Source organism: Dermochelys coriacea, chromosome 3 (assembly GCF_009764565.3).
Source record: "Dermochelys coriacea isolate rDerCor1 chromosome 3, rDerCor1.pri.v4, whole genome shotgun sequence".
In the NCBI taxonomy this organism is placed as follows: Eukaryota; Metazoa; Chordata; order Testudines; family Dermochelyidae; genus Dermochelys; species Dermochelys coriacea.
This window is the reverse complement of record NC_050070.1, coordinates 45,383,529-45,401,968: the sequence shown is the minus strand read 5'-3', so window position 1 is coordinate 45,401,968 and position 18,440 is coordinate 45,383,529. Positions and strand designations below refer to the sequence as shown.

At 40.2% G+C, this 18,440-nt stretch overlaps 1 protein-coding gene across 1 annotated transcript in view; it reads right to left on the bottom strand.

The window, feature by feature from the left end:
• The window catches only part of AGPAT5 (1-acylglycerol-3-phosphate O-acyltransferase 5), a 122,150-nt gene that overhangs the window by 44,422 nt on the left and 59,288 nt on the right, over positions 1–18,440 (bottom strand). Inside the window, exon 5 of the mRNA XM_038397122.2 lies at positions 18,227–18,317. Within this exon, the coding sequence (XP_038253050.1) occupies positions 18,227–18,317 (91 nt within the window). The remainder of the gene's footprint in view (positions 1–18,226; positions 18,318–18,440) is intronic.

The window sequence follows — 18,440 nt, the reverse complement described above, 5'->3', positions numbered from 1 at the left end:
TATTAGAAGGCTTTGGAGGTTACTCACTTTTAGCCTCAACTGTTACAAGGAGATATTCTATCTTTTGTTATTTCTGTCTCAAAAATGTTCTCCAGGCCACCTGCTCACTGAACAGCAGAATTTCCAAAGCAGAGTGTAAACATATTAAATACTGCAGTACTGCTTAAGGAATTTTTGAATTTACAGAGTTAAAATATTAACAGTTTCTTTTTCCTTAGGACTTGACAAAATCATTGCAACATTAAAAAGGTTTGCCAGTGACAGTAATGTAGGTAAGAAGAAAAAACAATTACTAACCTTTACATTCTTTAAATAAATTGTTACAATGCAGAAGCCTACAAGAATGCTATGACAAAGTTTGAGACACCTTGAAGTATTTTGGGGAGAATCTCTGGGATTTCCTTCACTTCCTGACCTAAAATTTTGAAACTGCCTTGTAGTACTACTAAGTGCTATTAAATAATTCATTTCTAAATTCATTTCTGCTCTGGGATCCTTAAAGTTGAAAGGATCTGTATAAGTCATTATCCCTATCTTGCTTCTTTAGGAGTATGCAATGTTATAGCGATATTGATGCCAGGATATTAGAGCGCCACGGTGGGTGAGGTAATATCTTTTATTGGACTAATTTCTGTTGGTTAGAAAGACAAGCTTTTGAGCTTACACAGAGCTCTTCAGGTCATGGAAAGATACTCAAAAGAGTATGCAGTTGGACACCCATGGCTTGCCCAAACCAGCCGATTCACGCTTGCAAGGCTCAGGCTAAGGGGCTGTTTAACCGTGGTGCAGACATTTGGGCTTGAGCTGCAGCCAAAGCTCTGGGATCTTCCCATCTCACAGGGTCCCTGCAGCCCAAGACCGAACATCTACATTGCAATTAAACAGCCGCAAGCCCGAGCATCACAAGCCCAAGTCAGCTGGCACGGGCCAGCCATGGGTTTTTAATTTCAGGGTAGACATATCTAGAGTGTCACAGCTAAATACAAGGTGGAACAGGTTGTTTAGTGTAAGTAGTTAACACATTTCGAGAGATCATTCAAGGTGAAATAACCCATTAACACCTCTCCAGTCACAGGGGGGAAAGGAATAGCCATTAAAAAAAAAGCTGAAGGGGGGGAAGAGGGTTAAATGGGTTATAGATTGTTGTAATAAGCCATAATTCCAGTGTCTCTATTCAGTTTATGATTTTTAGTATCTAGCAAAGTTATGAATTTAAGCTCCCAGGCTCAACTTTTGAAGGTGAAGTCCTCATCCTTTCAGGATGGGGATTCAGAGGTCAGCTATAGATTGATTGCTTTGTGTAAAGTGTTCACCCACAGGTGATAAGATGTTTTTGTCTTTTATCATTTCTCTATGTGAGTTCATTTGAGAATGTAATGATTGTCTCATTTCACCCACATAGTTGTTATCGGGGCATTTAGTGCACTGAATGAGATACACCTCATATATACAACAAGCCCTACTTAACCTAGTGATATTTGTTTATTCAATAGTACATCAATTATGTAAATATTTAGAAGCATAATACAGTGGCTATATTTTTTTATTTTGTGAACTGTCACTTCAAACAATGCCACTATGTTGTGTTTCAAAATATTTATTCGGTAAATATACTGCTGAAGATTACCGTATTGTACCTGCAATTATATAGTTATGGGTGTGGACATTCCATGTCAACACACCTAATGTTGCTTCAATTTCCCCAAATATACTCCTTGTGGCCTGAAATTTGTCATTCCCCCTGCTTTACATCCATTCAGACAAAGAAAAAAACCAACCCTCTCTACATTCAAGGAATGCTCTATGATTTGCGCATGTTCAATTAACTCTATACTGACATGATTTTCAAACTCTGCGTGTACACAGTACTCAGAGGAGTGTGTTTTTTTAGTTTTTTTAAAAAAAAGTATGACCATAAATGGGATCATTAGTCTTAATAGGGGAGGAGTACTACTGGAACTCAGGCCTAAATGGGAACAGAGTTCTTTTCCGGTCATTCATTTAGGCATCTATATGGGAGCTAATGGGTGCTGAGCTGTTTTCATAGATTTCAAGGCCAGAAGGGACCACAGTGATCATCTAGTCTGACCTCCTGTATAACAAACGTCAAATAATTCCTAGACTGTATCTTTTAGAAAAACATCCAATCTTGATTTAAAAATTGCCAGTGATAGAGAATCCACCACGACCCTTGGAAAATTGTTTCAGTGATTAAGTACCATCAGTGTGAAAAATTTACACCTTATTTCCAATCTGAATTTGTCTAGCTTCAACTTCCAGCCTTAGACTGTGTTATGATTTTCTCTGCTAGACTGAAGAGCCCATTATTCCATATTTGTTCCCCATGTAGGTACTTACAGAAAAAAACCCGGTTACTAACCTTCCGTAACTGTTGTTCTTCAAGATGTGCTGCTCATGTCCATTCCACATTAGGAATGTGTGTGCGACCCCTGCCAAAGATTCTTCCCTCAGTAGTATCTGTCGGGCCAGTTCTAGTCCCTCTGGTGCTGTGCGCTTATGCGCCAGTATAAGGGGTACTGCCGGCCATGCACCCTCTCAAATTCCTTCTTGCTGGCTAACTCCGACAGAGGGGTAGGAGGGTGGGTCATGGAATGGACATGAGCAACACATCTTAAAGAACAACAGTTATGGAAGGTTAGTAACTGTTTTTTCTTCTTCAAGTGCTTGCTCACGTCCATTCAGGTGACACACAAGTAGTACCTTAGGAGGTGGGCTTGGAGTTCACGAACATGCTGACAACAACACTGCTCTTCCGAATCTGGCATCATCTTGAGCCTGTGGGGTAATGGTGTAGTGTGATGTGAAGGTATGCACCAACAACCAAGTTGCAGTCCTGCAAACGTCTTGGATTGGAACCTGCACTAGGAATGCTGCTGAAGAGGCCCGAGCTCTAATGGAGTGAATGGTTAAGATGACTGGAGGTGGGACATTTGCCTACTTGTAACATGCCCGAATACATGAGGTTATCAAGGATGAGATTCTCTGGGCTGACACTGGACACCCTTTCATCCTTTCTGCTACTGCTACTAAGAGTTGTGTGGATTTGCAAAAGGATTTAGTCCTCTTGATATAGAAGGTGAGGGCATGCCTAATGTACAACTGCTCTTCTGAGTTCTTGTGAGGCTTTGGGAAGAAGACTGACAGGAAAATGGCCTGGTTGCTATGGAACTGCGAAACCACCTTTGGCAGGAAGGCTGCATGGGGGCATAATTGGACCTTGTCCTTGAAGAAAACCAGGTATGGTGGTTCTGACATAAGAGCCTTGATTTCAGAGACTCTTCTGAGTGAGGTGATCGCCACCAAGAAGGCGACCTTCCAAGAGAGAAGCAGTAGAGGGCATAACATTAGTGGCTCAAAGTGAAGGCTTGAGCCTTGAGAAAACCAGATTTAAGTTGCATGGGGGAATTGTCTCATGGACCTGAGGATAAAGTCTCTCCAGTCTCTTAAGAAAAAGGACCATCCTCTTGTGAGAGAACACTGACCTCCATTCACTGGTGGGTGAAGGGCTGAAATTGCTGCTAAATGCACTTTGATAGATGCAAGGGCCAGACCTTGCTGTTTTAGATGGAGCAAGTAGTCCGAGATAGACTAAAGGGAAGATGGAATTGGAGAGAGGCCTTGTTGGGATGCCCATATTGAGAAGTGCTTATATTCGGCCCTAGTGGATGGCCTCCTACTACCTAACAAGACCTGCCAAACTTGTTATGAATAGGTCTGCTCCTTTGCGTTCAGCCATGTAACATCCATGCAGTTAGGTGAAGGGAATCGAGATTTGGGTGGCATAACCGACCATGGTCTTGAGAGATCCGGCCAGGGCAGAGTGGAAGCAGGTTGCTCTTGATAGATCCAGTAGTGTGACAAACCAGTGCTGGCGTGCCCACGCTGAAGCTATAAGACTAACTTTTGCCTTGTCCCATCTGATTTTCGGGAGGACCTTCTGAACCAGAGGGGCTGGGGGGAAATGCGTAGAACAGGAGCTCTGTCCAGGGAAGCAGGAAGGCATCTGAGAGGGAACCTGGATTTTGCCTGCATAGTGAGCAGAACTGATGACATTTCCTGTTCTGCTTGGTCGCAAACAGGTCTACCTGAGGAGACCCTCTCCCTTTGGAAGATGAACCTGATGACTTCCGGGTGAAGGGACCACTCATGGTGAGAGGAAAAAGGATCTGCTCAGGTGACCCGTCAGTGCATTCCGAGCTCTCAGAAGATGTGAAACCTCACGGTGGATAGACTCAATGCTCTGAATGGAGTCGATGGTGCCACCTGGTCTGGAGGAGTGGCCTGGTCACACTCTACTGTCTTCCCCAGGTTTGGCCTTCTTCTGCATCGGTGAGCGCCCTCTGTCAGCGTGCTGCTTTTTGTGCTGCTTCCTCGTCACTGGAGATGGGGAATGGTGCCGGGAAGTGCGTGTTGCCGGAGGAGCACTTTGTACTGAGTCTCAAGTGCTTGGTGCAGAATAGGAGCGGCTTGGCTCTGAGGCTGGTCTCAACACGGCTTCCATTTGGATAACCTCTAATCTCTGAGTCCCTTTTTGTACGGGGTCAAAAGTCCAGAGAGATCTGTCACCTGTCTCTCACGCAAGTCTCTCCCAAAAACTTCAGCTGTGAGTCACTCATGGGCATAAGCTTGCCACAGGAGGCACAAGGTTTGAAGCCCAGGGACCGGAGCACGCCTGACCCCAGCCCCTTGACAATAGGGAGAGGGAAAACTTGCTGAAGCAGGAGGGGTTGTTCCAGCAACTGTTGTGGGTGGAAAGAGGAACTGAGAGGGTGCATGGCTGGTGGCACCCCTTATACCAGCAAATAAGAATGTAGCACCAGAGGGTACTAGAGCCGTCCTGATGGATACCAGTGAGGGAAAAATCTCTGGCAATGGTGCATGGGGTACGCACAAATCTAACATGGAATGGATATGAGCAAGCACTCGAAGAATATGAAATTTTGAAAATATGATCCTGTTTTGGAGATTAGGGTGGTCACTGGGAAGCTGTTAACTGTGAAAGTAGAATTAATTTCCTTCCTATTCCAGGCGTTACTGGTGAACTCTGAAGGCCTAAGCACAAAGAAAGCTCTGAATTTGGGCCTCCCATTTGGTTAATAATGAAGATGGTCCAAGAAATCTTAAATCTTAAAAAATAAAAGCTGTAACGCACTATTTAATATGCCTAGCTCAGTATATTGTAGACAAATGAAAGTACTGGGCATACAACTTTTAAAAGTATCTGTTTTATAAAAATGTTAGATATTCTTGCAATCACTTGATAATCTTTGCTAAAGTCAACATACCATAATTTAAAAACAACTAGTTACAATTATTTTGGCAGCCTGTCTGCATGCAATTCACAAAACAAGCTGTGCTTAAACTGTTTTTAATATTGGGCAATACAAAGTTAAGACTCTATGTTAAAGTATTTGAGGTCATGAGATTTTACTTTAAAAGCCAAAGAAAACAAGCTAAATATCTAATAATGTCATACTTTACCTTGTAATGCTATTCTCATTGCTAATATATAGAGGAGAACCTAATTTTTGAATTTTATCAAGTTAGTAAACTATTATAAAAACTACAAAGTCTTAACAGACAAGCTAGGGAGGCCAATAAAACCAAAAAAGAACTGGCCCCTACTAAAATGGTCAGATAATCTAAAGAAAATCAAGAGCACAATGATGCTTCAAGTATTATTCTGGTGAACAGATCTAGTAAAAGTAAAGATTATTTCAACCCAGAAAAAATAACTACTTAGCAGAGATGAATGGGAAGCTTTCCCTCATGAGTGTGAAGGCCCCATCCACCACCATCTTTAGAAATTAACCGTTTAAATTAAAAATAGATATATAAATGTTTGACCGTTCACTTGTATTCCTCCTCGATACAAGTCGTATCTGAAGGCAATGAACAGAGAAAATGCCAACCAGAGTCTGGAAAAATCAGTGGATAGTTATACTGAATCTGGTAAAGTCAGTGAATGCTTATGTCACCAGAGCCCAAAACAGACTGAAACCTAGACCCCCGAGTCAGGTTGATCAACTAAAGATCAGTGTCTAATATGCCTTTTACCATTCATAATTTTACTGCAGACAAATCACTGGACAAGAAACCTGGTTCAGTGATCATCCAGGACTAATGTTAGGTCAGCTGGTTCCCCTCTTTTTAATCTTACCCCCAGAAACTGTATTCACCACAGACCAAGAGAGAACATATCTGGAGGAGAGGAGCCATGATATTTCCTACTATGTTCAGACACAGGAAAATCTAATCTGAATCTGAATCCCTTGAGTATCTCCACTGAGAGTCCAAAGGGACAAACCTGGACATTGTTCTCATCTAAAAAATCGAAAGGCTTCCCACTGGAACGGACAGAGACACTGTCTAACATGGCGAAGAAATCCATAAGACTAGTTAACTTGTAAAACTTAAACATCTTCACAAACTCTCTGAGTAGTCCAAAAGCTACTTTTCCAAAAATTACACATTAGGATTCTCACACAGTCTCTGACCCAAAACAAATCCAACTGTGGAGCATACCAAGAGGTCTGAACACAGGAAATGCAAACACCTCCTTTCCTCCCCTAATCTTCATCCTCCAGAGATAAATGAAAAATCTTCTGCAAGGCAAGAAAAAAATAACGACTGCGATTACCAAAAATTCAGGGACCCTGTGAAATTCCAAAACTTACTTATGGGAAACTCCACCCGACCAACAGGTAAGAAAAATCTATGGGACATACTCATTACATTCTAACAACATTTATGGACACTTTCAAAGTATTCTGTCCCTTCCCAATCCCCACCCAGAACATCATGGTTCACAGACTGGCAATGAGCAATTTTGAGGTTTATGGAGAAAAATTACAAGATTTAGCAATGTTAATTTTAAAACTCCACAATGGTGTTTTCTGTGGATGAAAGTGGCGAGAGAATCATTGAGTTTAACACTTTTAAAATACTTTCTAATAATTTCAGATAGCTCAATATCCAGTTGATTGGATTTATATACAGTAAAAGCCCTATTTTATGAACTAATTGAGAATTGAACAGTCCATAAAATCAAAAAGTTCATAACATCGAACATCTGAAAATTACAATAGGTACAGTGCATAGTATACATAATGAACAGTAATAAATGTATACAATAAAAATGATTTTTCTTTGAGAGAACGGAATCCCTTGCCATCAACTCTCTTAGTTTTTAACCCAGTACAATTCCTTGAATGTTGGATGAAGGACTGAAGTCATATTTGGCAGCAGGAACCTGACTTAGACAGCAGAAAAATGGTTCATATAACTGATCATTCAGAAGATTGATGTTCATAAAATCAGGGTTCTACTGTATGGTTACATCTATTGACAAGTGATAAAATCTGCTGAAAAGCTGGATAAGCTAGATGCATTTTATCCACATGGTAATAACTCTTTTTTAGTCCTACAATTTCTTCGCTCTACATGGTTAACAGCTTTGTTTTTAAACAGAGAAAGACAGTTCTAAGTTACGTATGGAAGAAGCCCTTGCTAACCTAGGATGTCTTGGTGGGAGTTCCTAATATTATTAGGGTCACATACTCTCCCTTTACAGGAATAGACTGTAGAGAACTATCATAACAACACTATGCTAGAGAACTGATCAAAAGTGAGATTACAAAAATATCACAGCTATTTCCACAGTGGGTGAGTTAGCTGCTTTGTGGCAAATTCACATCTTCTGTTTCTAGTATCTTCAGATAAAGACACTGTCTGCTATCCAACCAATAAGATACACATTACCAGACCACCCACACAGACAGAAAATCATTTGTTAGGCCACAATCTTAAAATGAGTCTAGCATCAGAAATTTATAAATTCCCCCCAAAAGATTCATAAAATCAAGGAACAAATATGCAACTTCCTGGTGGAAGGACTTTGGAGACAGAGGAGGAAGGTGAAGGGGGATCCTAAAGAAAACGTGTGAAAACATGCAGACAAGTAGCAAGTGAAAGTTGTTTTGTTTTGTGAACTCTTAAAATGAAAATCATGATGCAGAACGTACCATATGTCTGATAGGATATATTACACAACAAGCCATCTCACTGCTGTGTTTGAAAGACACTTCTACTTTGGTGACAATGCCATTTTGTTCATGACTTTGGAACAGGGCTGGACTTGCATTACCAGATATCATAGTTCAGGGCAGCTGTGCCAGAATTCACCCTCTGTGGTCTACCAATGGCACCCAACTCTAGGCTCCTGGCTCTTTAGCCATCACCTCCCTTGGGTAGAGATCCGCGTCTATCGCCCTCCTGACTGGGGATTTTCCAAGCTCCACAGTTCCCTGCCCACACTGTGATTTCTCCAGCAAGCCAGACTGCTTAAACAGACCAGCATCTGTGCGCTTCTTTCTCTTTTTAGCACTATGAATAATGTAACTGTCAGCAGTTACAAGTTACCATAAAGCTCCCTATAAGCAAGCACATTTATTTGTAAGGTGAAAGTATTGCAGAGAAAAATATTAATAAAAATAAAAGAACCTACACACATGCTAATAAGCAGAGACAACCTGTACCTGCTGATGGGGGGGCCCCACAATTTAAAGGTTTGGCTGCCCCTTGAACAGCTTGAGTCATGTGCTGCCCCTTCCCCCCAGGAGACTTACCCTCAATCTCCCCTCCCAGAAAGCAGTGGCCCCTCCTTGAAGCTCCCAGGTGTTGCTCCTGCCTCTTCCCATGGCACGCAGCTTGCTGGTTCTGGCAGCTGCTGGCAGGGAGGAGGGATCTGGCTGCACCATCTGGCTGAGCGGGAGGTGGAAAAAACTGGCAGAAGTTGGGGAGAGGGCACGTGACCCTACATGCTCTCCCACACATCGCCTCTGTTAATAAACTTACTAAAGGTCACACCTTTTGAAGGTCAGTCCTTCAAACCCCACCAAGGATTTTTTCTGTGGTTACAAGTTCATAACAGTCTAAGCTCATAATGAGCACAACCACGAATAATTTAGTCTTTCTTTTATACAGCCTGGGACTTTGATCTTCATATTCCAAGAACAGGTGATCAGCAGACAAAGCAGAATGTGAAGAGTTACAAAGGAATCTTACAAAACTGGGTGACTGGGCAACAAAATGGCAGATGAAATTCAATGTTGATAATAAATCGGCCACTGTTGGAAGATTGAACACTGAGCTTGATGGACTATTGGTCTGCCCCAGGACAATCTTTCTTATGTTCTTATGACAATGGTCCACTCCTCAGGGCGCAGCTTCAAAAGGCTAGACTTTTTTTGCATAAGCAGGGGGTAGGAAATTTGCATTCACCTCCCTCTACAGAAGTTACATGAAACCCAGCCTACAATAACACATAACCTTTGCATTTAATACAATGGACTTCAAAAATACTTAAACTTAATTCAGTAAGGTTTTTCAAGGATATTGCAGGAAATTACATATCTATCACATTGGAACCGTACTGCTGATTATCAAATATACTTTATTTCTCTTGAGCTTGTTTTCTAAATTCGTCATGCACCACACACTCCAATAAAGCCCCTGCACTGCCCACTGGCCATGCTGCCTAGGTGGTGCCATAGAAGTCAATGCGGCCTCAGGTGTCCAATCGCACCGGTGGAGTCTCGGTGAGGGGTTAAATTGCCCTTCCGTGTTGGAGGAATCCCCTTCCGGTGACCATGGTGGAGCCATCGCAGCCTGGGTCTACTTGCTGACTGTCACTGCCAGAGACTAGTGCTAGGAGTGGGAGGATTGGTGCCAGTATAGGGGGGGATCGGTATCATGACGGGAGCACTCCCACGGGGCATGCGACGAGATCTGTGTCGAGAGGACGACCAGCGGGTAGTATGCTGGTGCTGGTAGTATGAAGACCGGTGCCTCCTCCTAGGTGATCTGCGCTGAGATGGCAGGAATCATGAACGCAGTGCCAGTGACTGAGGGCAAACCCAGAGGATCTGGGCTGTGACGACGGAGATCTGCGACGTGGAGACGGAGAGCACTGCCTTGGCTCGGGGGATCGGCAGCACTCCACTACTCCCCTGGGGAGGTGGTGGTATCAGAGGCTGGCTTTCCCTTGTAGGGAGACTTTGATGTTTCCTGTGGCATGGGCGGAGACCTCTGCTCTCTCAGTGCCAGGGGAGCTTGGGAAGGCATCAATGTCGCCACAAGTTTGGGTCCCCTATGACTCCTGGGAGTTGGTGGTGGATCCTTTAAGGGGCTAAAGGCCCCGACCAGGGGGGCACATCCACTTGGCTCTGGAGTGGCTGGGCAGCCCAAACTGTGTCCTTTGCCCAATGCCCCATGGCCTTTCTTGCCCATTGCTGGGGAGCCCTGCTTTTTAGTTTTCTTTCTGGGCACCAGTGATGGGGAGTGGTGCCAGGTGGAACCTGATGTCCTGGGTGCACTGCGCACCAAGGCCAAGATACTAGGAGTTAAGTCTTGGTGGAACGGCTCTGAAGCCGGATGAAGGGCAGCCTCCATGAGGAGAGCCCTCAACCAACTATCCTACTCTTTCTGAGTTCTGGGTCAAATTTTTTTTACAAATACAACACTTGTCCTTCAAATGTGATTCCCCAAGCACTTGAGGCAGCTGCTGTGGGGTCACTTACAGGTATAGGCCCGTTACAGTCCACGCAGGGCTTAAGCCCTGGAGACCGAGGCATGCCCTGCCTGGGGTGAAGTCACCGCTGGGACTCTAACTTCTAACTACACTTAACTACTTAACACTAACTACTATAAAAACTATTTACAAGGCCCTAAGGCTTGAAGTTAGGGGGAGGGATGGCTCAGTGGTTTGAGCATTGGCTTGCTAAACCCAGGGTTGTCACTTCAATCCTTGATGGGGCCATTTAGGGATCGGGGGCAAAAGTTGGGGATTGGTCCTGCTTTGAGCAGGGGGTTGGACTAGATGACCCCCTGAGGTCCCTTCCAACCCTGATATTCTATTCTATGAGACAAAACTACTAGCTCTTGCTATGCAAGGAAAGGCACTCTGACTAATCACCATGGGCAGTAAGAAGGAATTGAGAGGGTGCAGAGCTGGCGGCGCCTGATATACCGACACATGAGCACGGCACTCAAGGGGGCGCCACATCCGACCCTACAGGTACCGCTAAGGCATAAATCTCCGACGACCATGCACATGGGCACACGCACACCTAAAACGGAATTGACATGAGCAAGCACTCGAAGAAGAAAATCAAGTTACTTAATTAGGTGCCTAAGTATGGAACCTTAGGTTAAACATTTTAGCCTTTGATTATGGCTTGGGATAACAATGTCCCTTCCTTATTACTGTTTCTTTTAGAACAAGCTAAAGAGAATGCCCCATCCTACACTGCCTGTGACACTGAACAATTCTAAAGAGAAGTACTGTGTAACAACCCACCACAGTCAAGAATACCATTTCTGCATTGCCTTCCCACCAATTTCAAGAGGTAGGACTCAAATGATAATTAAAGACATTAATATGAGTATTACAAACCCTTCTGGGTAAGATGGACTCCTGTTACTATATACTTAACTACAAGGAAAGAAACCAACACCCAAAGCAGCAGGGCTTTTCCATAACAAACCAACCCCAGAAAAAGCTGCTTAACATACCGTTGCTAGTATTATACACCCCATAGAAAGAAACAAAGGACACTAGGGAATTCTTTTTTTTTTTTTTTTTTTTTTTTTTTTTTTCCCTAAGCATGACTCTCCAATGTTTCCAATGCAACACAGGAGTCACACTTTCAATTTATTCTACATCTTCCTCTCCACATTTTGTGCTGTATTTTGTATTTAATTTGCTTATATAAAGAGTTAAAAGTACGCAAAAGCAAGATATCACTAAGCTGCTATTTCTGTAAGAGGGGGTTCCAAATAATCATTTCTAGATATAAAAATACTACAAATTATTTAAATGCAAACCAAAACAAGTATCAGGACCTAATTAAGTCAATTGAAGTATCACTTTTATAGACTACTTTTACAGATAATTTAAGACAAATGTTTGTATATGCAGAATAAGCTTAAATTGAAAGAGCAATTTCAATCAAGATAATATTTACATTTAAATAACATTTTAAAATAAATATTTTCAACTCCATTTAATAAATTAATTTTTATTTGGTGTGGGTATGAACATGTGTGCAAAAATGTGTCTAGTTTCTGGCATAGACATTTATAGAAAATTCCTGAATGCATTTTGCCTGGGGAGATTGTTTTGTCTTGGTTTGGTAATGATAAGCCAAGTTTAATTTTTGACCATTTTAAAATATCTTTTCATCAGTTCAAAAGTTACTAAAGAAATTTTAGGAATGGCAAGGCTCAAGTTCATTGCCATTTGTTTTCAAAACTTCTGAGTGCCCTCTGCGAAATCTAGTGAATTTCATGTTTTACTAAACCTAATGGAATGCTGAAAATGAGATCCTGCTTTCCTGTTTGTGATGGTATAGGCCTAACCACTAGAGAAAGAAATTAAACATGGTATCCATAGTGAAGTGTAGAGCAGCTCCTAACTTAAATGTAAAAGTGTAAAGAAAAAATGTATGTATATTTTGTGCGTTTTACAGAAATATTTGTTTCCAGCAGAGGGCCAGTAATATGCTATAAAGGGTTTGTAGATTTTTACCAAAGAAGGCAGTAAACACTACTTCCACTACAAAGGACTAAATGATCAAATACTAAATCCAAATTAAAATACAATCCACACCTATATGTTATTGCTCCTCAGGCTCAACAACTCAAAAACTCTGACCAGTGCAGTCAACAATTAAAAACTGGGAGCTGCTTAAGATGCTAGACCATTACCTAAAATACCAGTATACATGTCATTGGGAAGAACAAATCAAAGACACCAACAAACTGGACTGCTACAGATCATACATAGAACTATCACAACCAGGTAGCTGACTACCTCATCACAATGAAGTGTGCAAAACTAAGATAGACTTTCCCCAACTGCAGAATCAGTGACCACAAACTGAAATATGGAATTCGTGGAAAGCGGGACGCAAAAAACAGTCTAAATGTGGAAAGAAGTGACTATGCACACAACGGGACACAGGGAGAACTGAAATGGACATACTTTGTACTCCAATACCCCAAATACGAAGAAGCGTGAGAAAGAAATTTCCTCAAATTATCAGGAATCATAAAAAGACATCTCATCAGAAAGTGATGAGGAAAACAATTGTGCCTGACTCTGGGAGAAAGGAGATATGGCATTGTATTACACAGTCACCTATACCATGTCAGGAATAGACAATAAATGGATACAGGGGATCAAATCCAGACATAGTGTGTAACCCTATCATGGGGTGGGTTGTGTCTGCCTCAGACAGATACCTGAGGGCCTCTCTTGCACTCTGGCAAAACTTGCATAAGATCTCTTGAATTGTTATATTTATGGCACCAAGCTGAATGAAAGGTTCAAGTGATTTCCCTCTCTCTACAGAACATCCTCATTTCTCTGGGTATTGCTGTATCATGCCTCTCAGAAATCACTTTTATATCAGGGGCTCATTAAATACTTCTTTCTGGAGAGCACATTTTTCACTTCTGAAACGCACTGAATTGCATCAAATATCTGATTTTGTTTTTAAAATGTTGACTATTCTTATTCCAACTAAAATGTAAGAGGTTGCCTAGAACTTTCTGGCACCCACTGAATGTGAATAGTAAATATTTTTAGTTCCTTAGAGTTGATGTCACCTCAGTATTTGATTATACAAGTATCAAACCAGAACACAATCAACATCTCAATAAAGCAATGCCTATATTTAGTATTTTAGAATACACTCTTGCCTGGGATTTTCAATGGAACTTAAAGGAATTACAATGGGATTTGGGTGCTTAACTTCTTTAGGCTCCTTTTAAAATCTCAGCCTATAATTTAAAAAGTGAAAAAATAACAACAACACTTATCTCAGATCTTGATGAGTAAAACATTTTTAAAATCCAAAAAATTAATGTTTATAAACAACAATGCTTCTATAGTCCTTTACATATTCAAAAGTACCTTATAAGCAGTGGGTGAAATCCTGGCCCAAATGAATTCAGTAGTAAAAGTCTCGACTATTTCACCAATTATTAATAACAGTGCTTCCTTGCCCAAATATAAACAACAACAACAAAATGAACACATGGGAAAAATGCATACATGGTCTTTTTCAATTTTTCTGAAAGCCTCTCTACTGACAAAAATGCTAGTAGGCAATGTCATGGAAGTTGCTTTCCCCGGCTCAAAGTTACTTCTACTTCTGCTATAGTAGTAGTAAAAAGTTAACTTCACAGCAGCCCATTAGGGTTCAGCCCCCTACTCATTGGCGCATAATTTGAGACTGAGGCATAGCCTCCATCCAAAACACTTTACAGCAATCGTTCTCAAACAGAGCAAGCCTCTGAGTGTGACCCCCTCCCCCTTATAAATTAAAAACACTTAAATATATTTAACACCATTACAAATGCTAGGGGGCAAAGAGGGTTTGGGGTGGAGGCTGACATCTTGCGACCCCCCCCACATAATAACCTTGTGACCCCCTGAGGGGTCGTGATCCCCAGTTTGAGAACCCCTGCTTTACAGCATCCAGTATGATGTACTGCAGGAATGCTATGGAGATAAGTTATTTCTGAAGCAAGTCCCCTATAAAAAAAAGTTTGCTATAACTACTATATAAATATACAAAAATTGTTGAAGATCACAAAGCTGTCCCAGATCACAGAAAAAAGCTGTTCTTTCATACTTTTCTATCCATCCCCTTTCATATCTACAGACACTATCTATGGGATAGATTGTAGGCTACAAATTAACTTGTATTTGCACACACAGGTTTAAGGATGTGGAACAATTTATAATATTTTTCATCAGATATACAGGAATATTTGATTGTACTGTCTAATCAGTGTGTCCATTTCAGTTTCTCCCCCCAAACAGGAATATTAATGCCCCCTAACTCTATCTGTAGCCTCCAGAAGTTTCTGGCATCCTTTGGATTTTTGTAAACAAAAAAGCTGGCAGTATACTCAACTGAGAACTTGGCAGAGTGCATTATGGTAATTTTCAAATCCAGTTCATTGAGCTTATTTTTCATGTTAGAGAACCCTATCCTCTTTTCTGAGAGCACTGGGGTAAGGAGGAGGCCCATTTTCCTCCCAGGGAAGTTTCCCCATGTTCCACAATCCTCAGCCTCATCTTCTTCATACCCAGATTTCCACAAGGCAGAAACAATTCTATGCATCTTATTTGCTTCTGTTTTAAGAACAGGAGGCTTCCTAACCAAATCAGGCAGACAAGATCCCAAATTTCATGGTTCAGCAAACCATCACGTGGAAGTCTATTTAATAAACTAAAATAAAAAAATAAAAATCCCCTGTTTGTTTCACCAGAGATCTCAACTGGCTTAAATTCTTTGCGTTTGATATTCTTCCATCTTATCCATGCACAGTTAAGCTTATTTACATTTTCATATTGCATCATGCCATAGGCATGTATTTCAGGTCAGTAACCTGCAAATCAAATCCTTGGATGTTCACCAAAGTGTCTGATTTTTTTCTTTTACAGTCCCAAAACTATCTTGCAATCCAGTCAATCTGAATGTGTAGTCACTGCAGCCTTTTTATAACTGATGTTTAACTAATATCAATAATCAGACAAAGATACGTATCAATCTTATACACCAAAGATTGGGGGAGAGGGGAAATAAATTCTTCCTGTTTTCAGAAAGCTTCTCCAGGGAATCAATTTGCCTTACAGAAGGTAAAAACAGAAAAAGGTTTCCATACTTCTCACTTTGTAAAAGCAAAATAAACTTCTCAGGTATACTCAATCATGCTCAAAGCAGTCAATGTTTCCAGAGTTCAGACACCAAAACAAAGTATAAAAGAACTTTTTTGTGTGATCTGGGACAGCTTTGTGATCTTCAACAATTTTGTATATTCATATAGTAGTTACAGCAACATTTTTTACGCTTTAGGTCTCATCACTTCAACTGATGCTTAACAAATATTTTAAGAGAATTATATTCAATAAATTTTGTATCAAAATTTAAGTTGAGCAAAATAAACTTAAAAAACTATTAAGAGAAATGTCTCCTTGTATTTTTATTCAAGTTTCAATTTTTTTTAAGGAAAAAAAACACCCTACAGTGTTTGCAACCCAAACATCGATTCATTGTGCTAGTGCATAAAAATCGAAGTGGAACTGACTGTAACAAAAGATAAAACTGACCAGACTATTTTTATTGTCTGAGTCAAGCAAAGTTTAAACAGTAGGTAATGAATTCTGAATTACTAAATTTTGTGAAATTTCAAGTGAACAAAAAAGGATACTGCAAACAAAATGCACTATTTTCACAACTGTAGTTCATTTTTATGATATTTCATAACATATTAGTAAACTTTACTTTAAGACTCTATTGTCATTAATGGAAGCAGGAACAAATCCACACTGTGCTATTATATCTTGCCTGTGGTGTTGAGGAAAGACCATTTTTATTCAACAAAATGTGAGAATTAGAAAAATGCAGAAGAGGAAGATTCTACTATTAAAACTAAAAGCATTTTATAACCTAGAAATATTTATATTAAAAAGGATCAATTTTTAGTATTTTTAAACAAGAGTTTTTCTTAAGATTTAGAACAACAACAGAATATATCGTCTCAGAAGGTGCTGGAATAAGTAAACAGATTCTATGAAACATCAAGGACCATGAAAAAAACATAATAAAGTGACAAAATAGAAGAGATATAATTAAGAACAGGAAAAAATATCACTAACACCTGTCGTTCACTTTCAACAGGAAACTGAAGAGATGTATACATTATGACTTAAACACGCACACAACACACACATACACAAATTCCATTCTTCTTGAGAAGCAAAAAAAAAAAAAAAAAAGTCTCTCTCTCTCTTTGGGCTAAAATTAACAAAAGTTCAATAGCCTGACAATATCAGCATGCTGATTCACATACTTCTCAATTCAATTCAGTGTCACAGAAATGACTTTCTGAGAACTATTGTTGTATTTTTGATTTCACTTCTGATCAACAGTTAAAAAAAAATGAAAAAAATGAAAAAAGACAAACAAAAACCAGGAAATGCATTCTCCCAACAGCTACACTGAAAAGTGTAAACATTTTGAGATGCTGACTCCTGCCTTTGATTGGCTCATGATGTCAGCTTCCATTGCCTACTTATTAAATTTTCAAACAAGCACCTTCATGCTTTTTCCCTTGCTTTCCCTGATCACATGCGAGGAGCACCGCATAAACTTCTGCCAAACGAACTCATTATCCTCCTTCACACTCTCCTCTGTCATAATGCCTACAAAAAGCACACCAGTGCTCTAACTGTTGAGGTGAGACCACAGCCTATTATGCTGGTCAATATGGTCTCATTGTTCCTTTGTACTCCACCATCTGTACTCTCTTGTCTTGTACGTAGATTGTAAACTTTTTGTCCTTTGTTTATACAGTGCCTAGCACAATGGGGTCCTGATCCATGATGAGGGCTCCTAGGAATGAATGCCAGGAACAAACTTTTCCCTTGGGCGAGTCATTCTATACAATGGGTTCATTAAACATGTAGTACTGATCATCATCAGAGGCAGGATGCTGAACTTGATGGACCAGTACTCTGCTCCATGTTCCTAAAAGCTCTTCTAAAGTAATTCCACTGAAGTATAGATATTATAGATAAAAATCAAACAGACAACCTTGTTTTAGAAAATGGACACAAGCTTGTACAAAGTGAAAACATACCTTAAAACTTCAAAAAGTAAACTACTATTTTATTAAAAAACATCAGTAAATCAACAATGACAAGATAAAAATGGTAGCTGATTTTGTTGTTGTTGTTCTTCTTTCGTATAGCTTGGGTAGGTAGCAACAACTACAAATTTATGAGGACGTATAATCATTGCTACATTCACTTGGAGGTCGGTAAAATGATGTCCAGTGGCCAATTGACGACACTGGTATGTTGGTGGATTTGTACAAAACCCCCCCAGCACTTAACAGAAGCACCACATGAAGGGTTCCTTTTGTTAAGAGTGATTTATGGAGTGGACAAACTTAATTCCTAATTCAAATCAGAAGACATATGAAGTAATCTTTTATATGTTATAAAATAAACAAAAAAGTCTCTCTCGTTCTCTATCTCATTCACACAAACAAATACATGTGATGTTATAAAAGAATAATATTCTCTCCCTCTTCATTCACCAAAGTTCTTTGAAGTTTTGCTTACCTTCTTTATCAGCAAATAACTGACTATCTGCAATGACTTTTGGCATCTCTGGATTGTAACGAGTTCCCTCTGGAAAAATCACAAGATACATCTGTGGGATTAAAAAAATATATATGCACATATTTTTAAAATCAGACATAGCAGATAATTTCTGAAAACATTAACACAATTTTGGCCTTACACATGAGATTAACATCACATGCCAGATACAGCT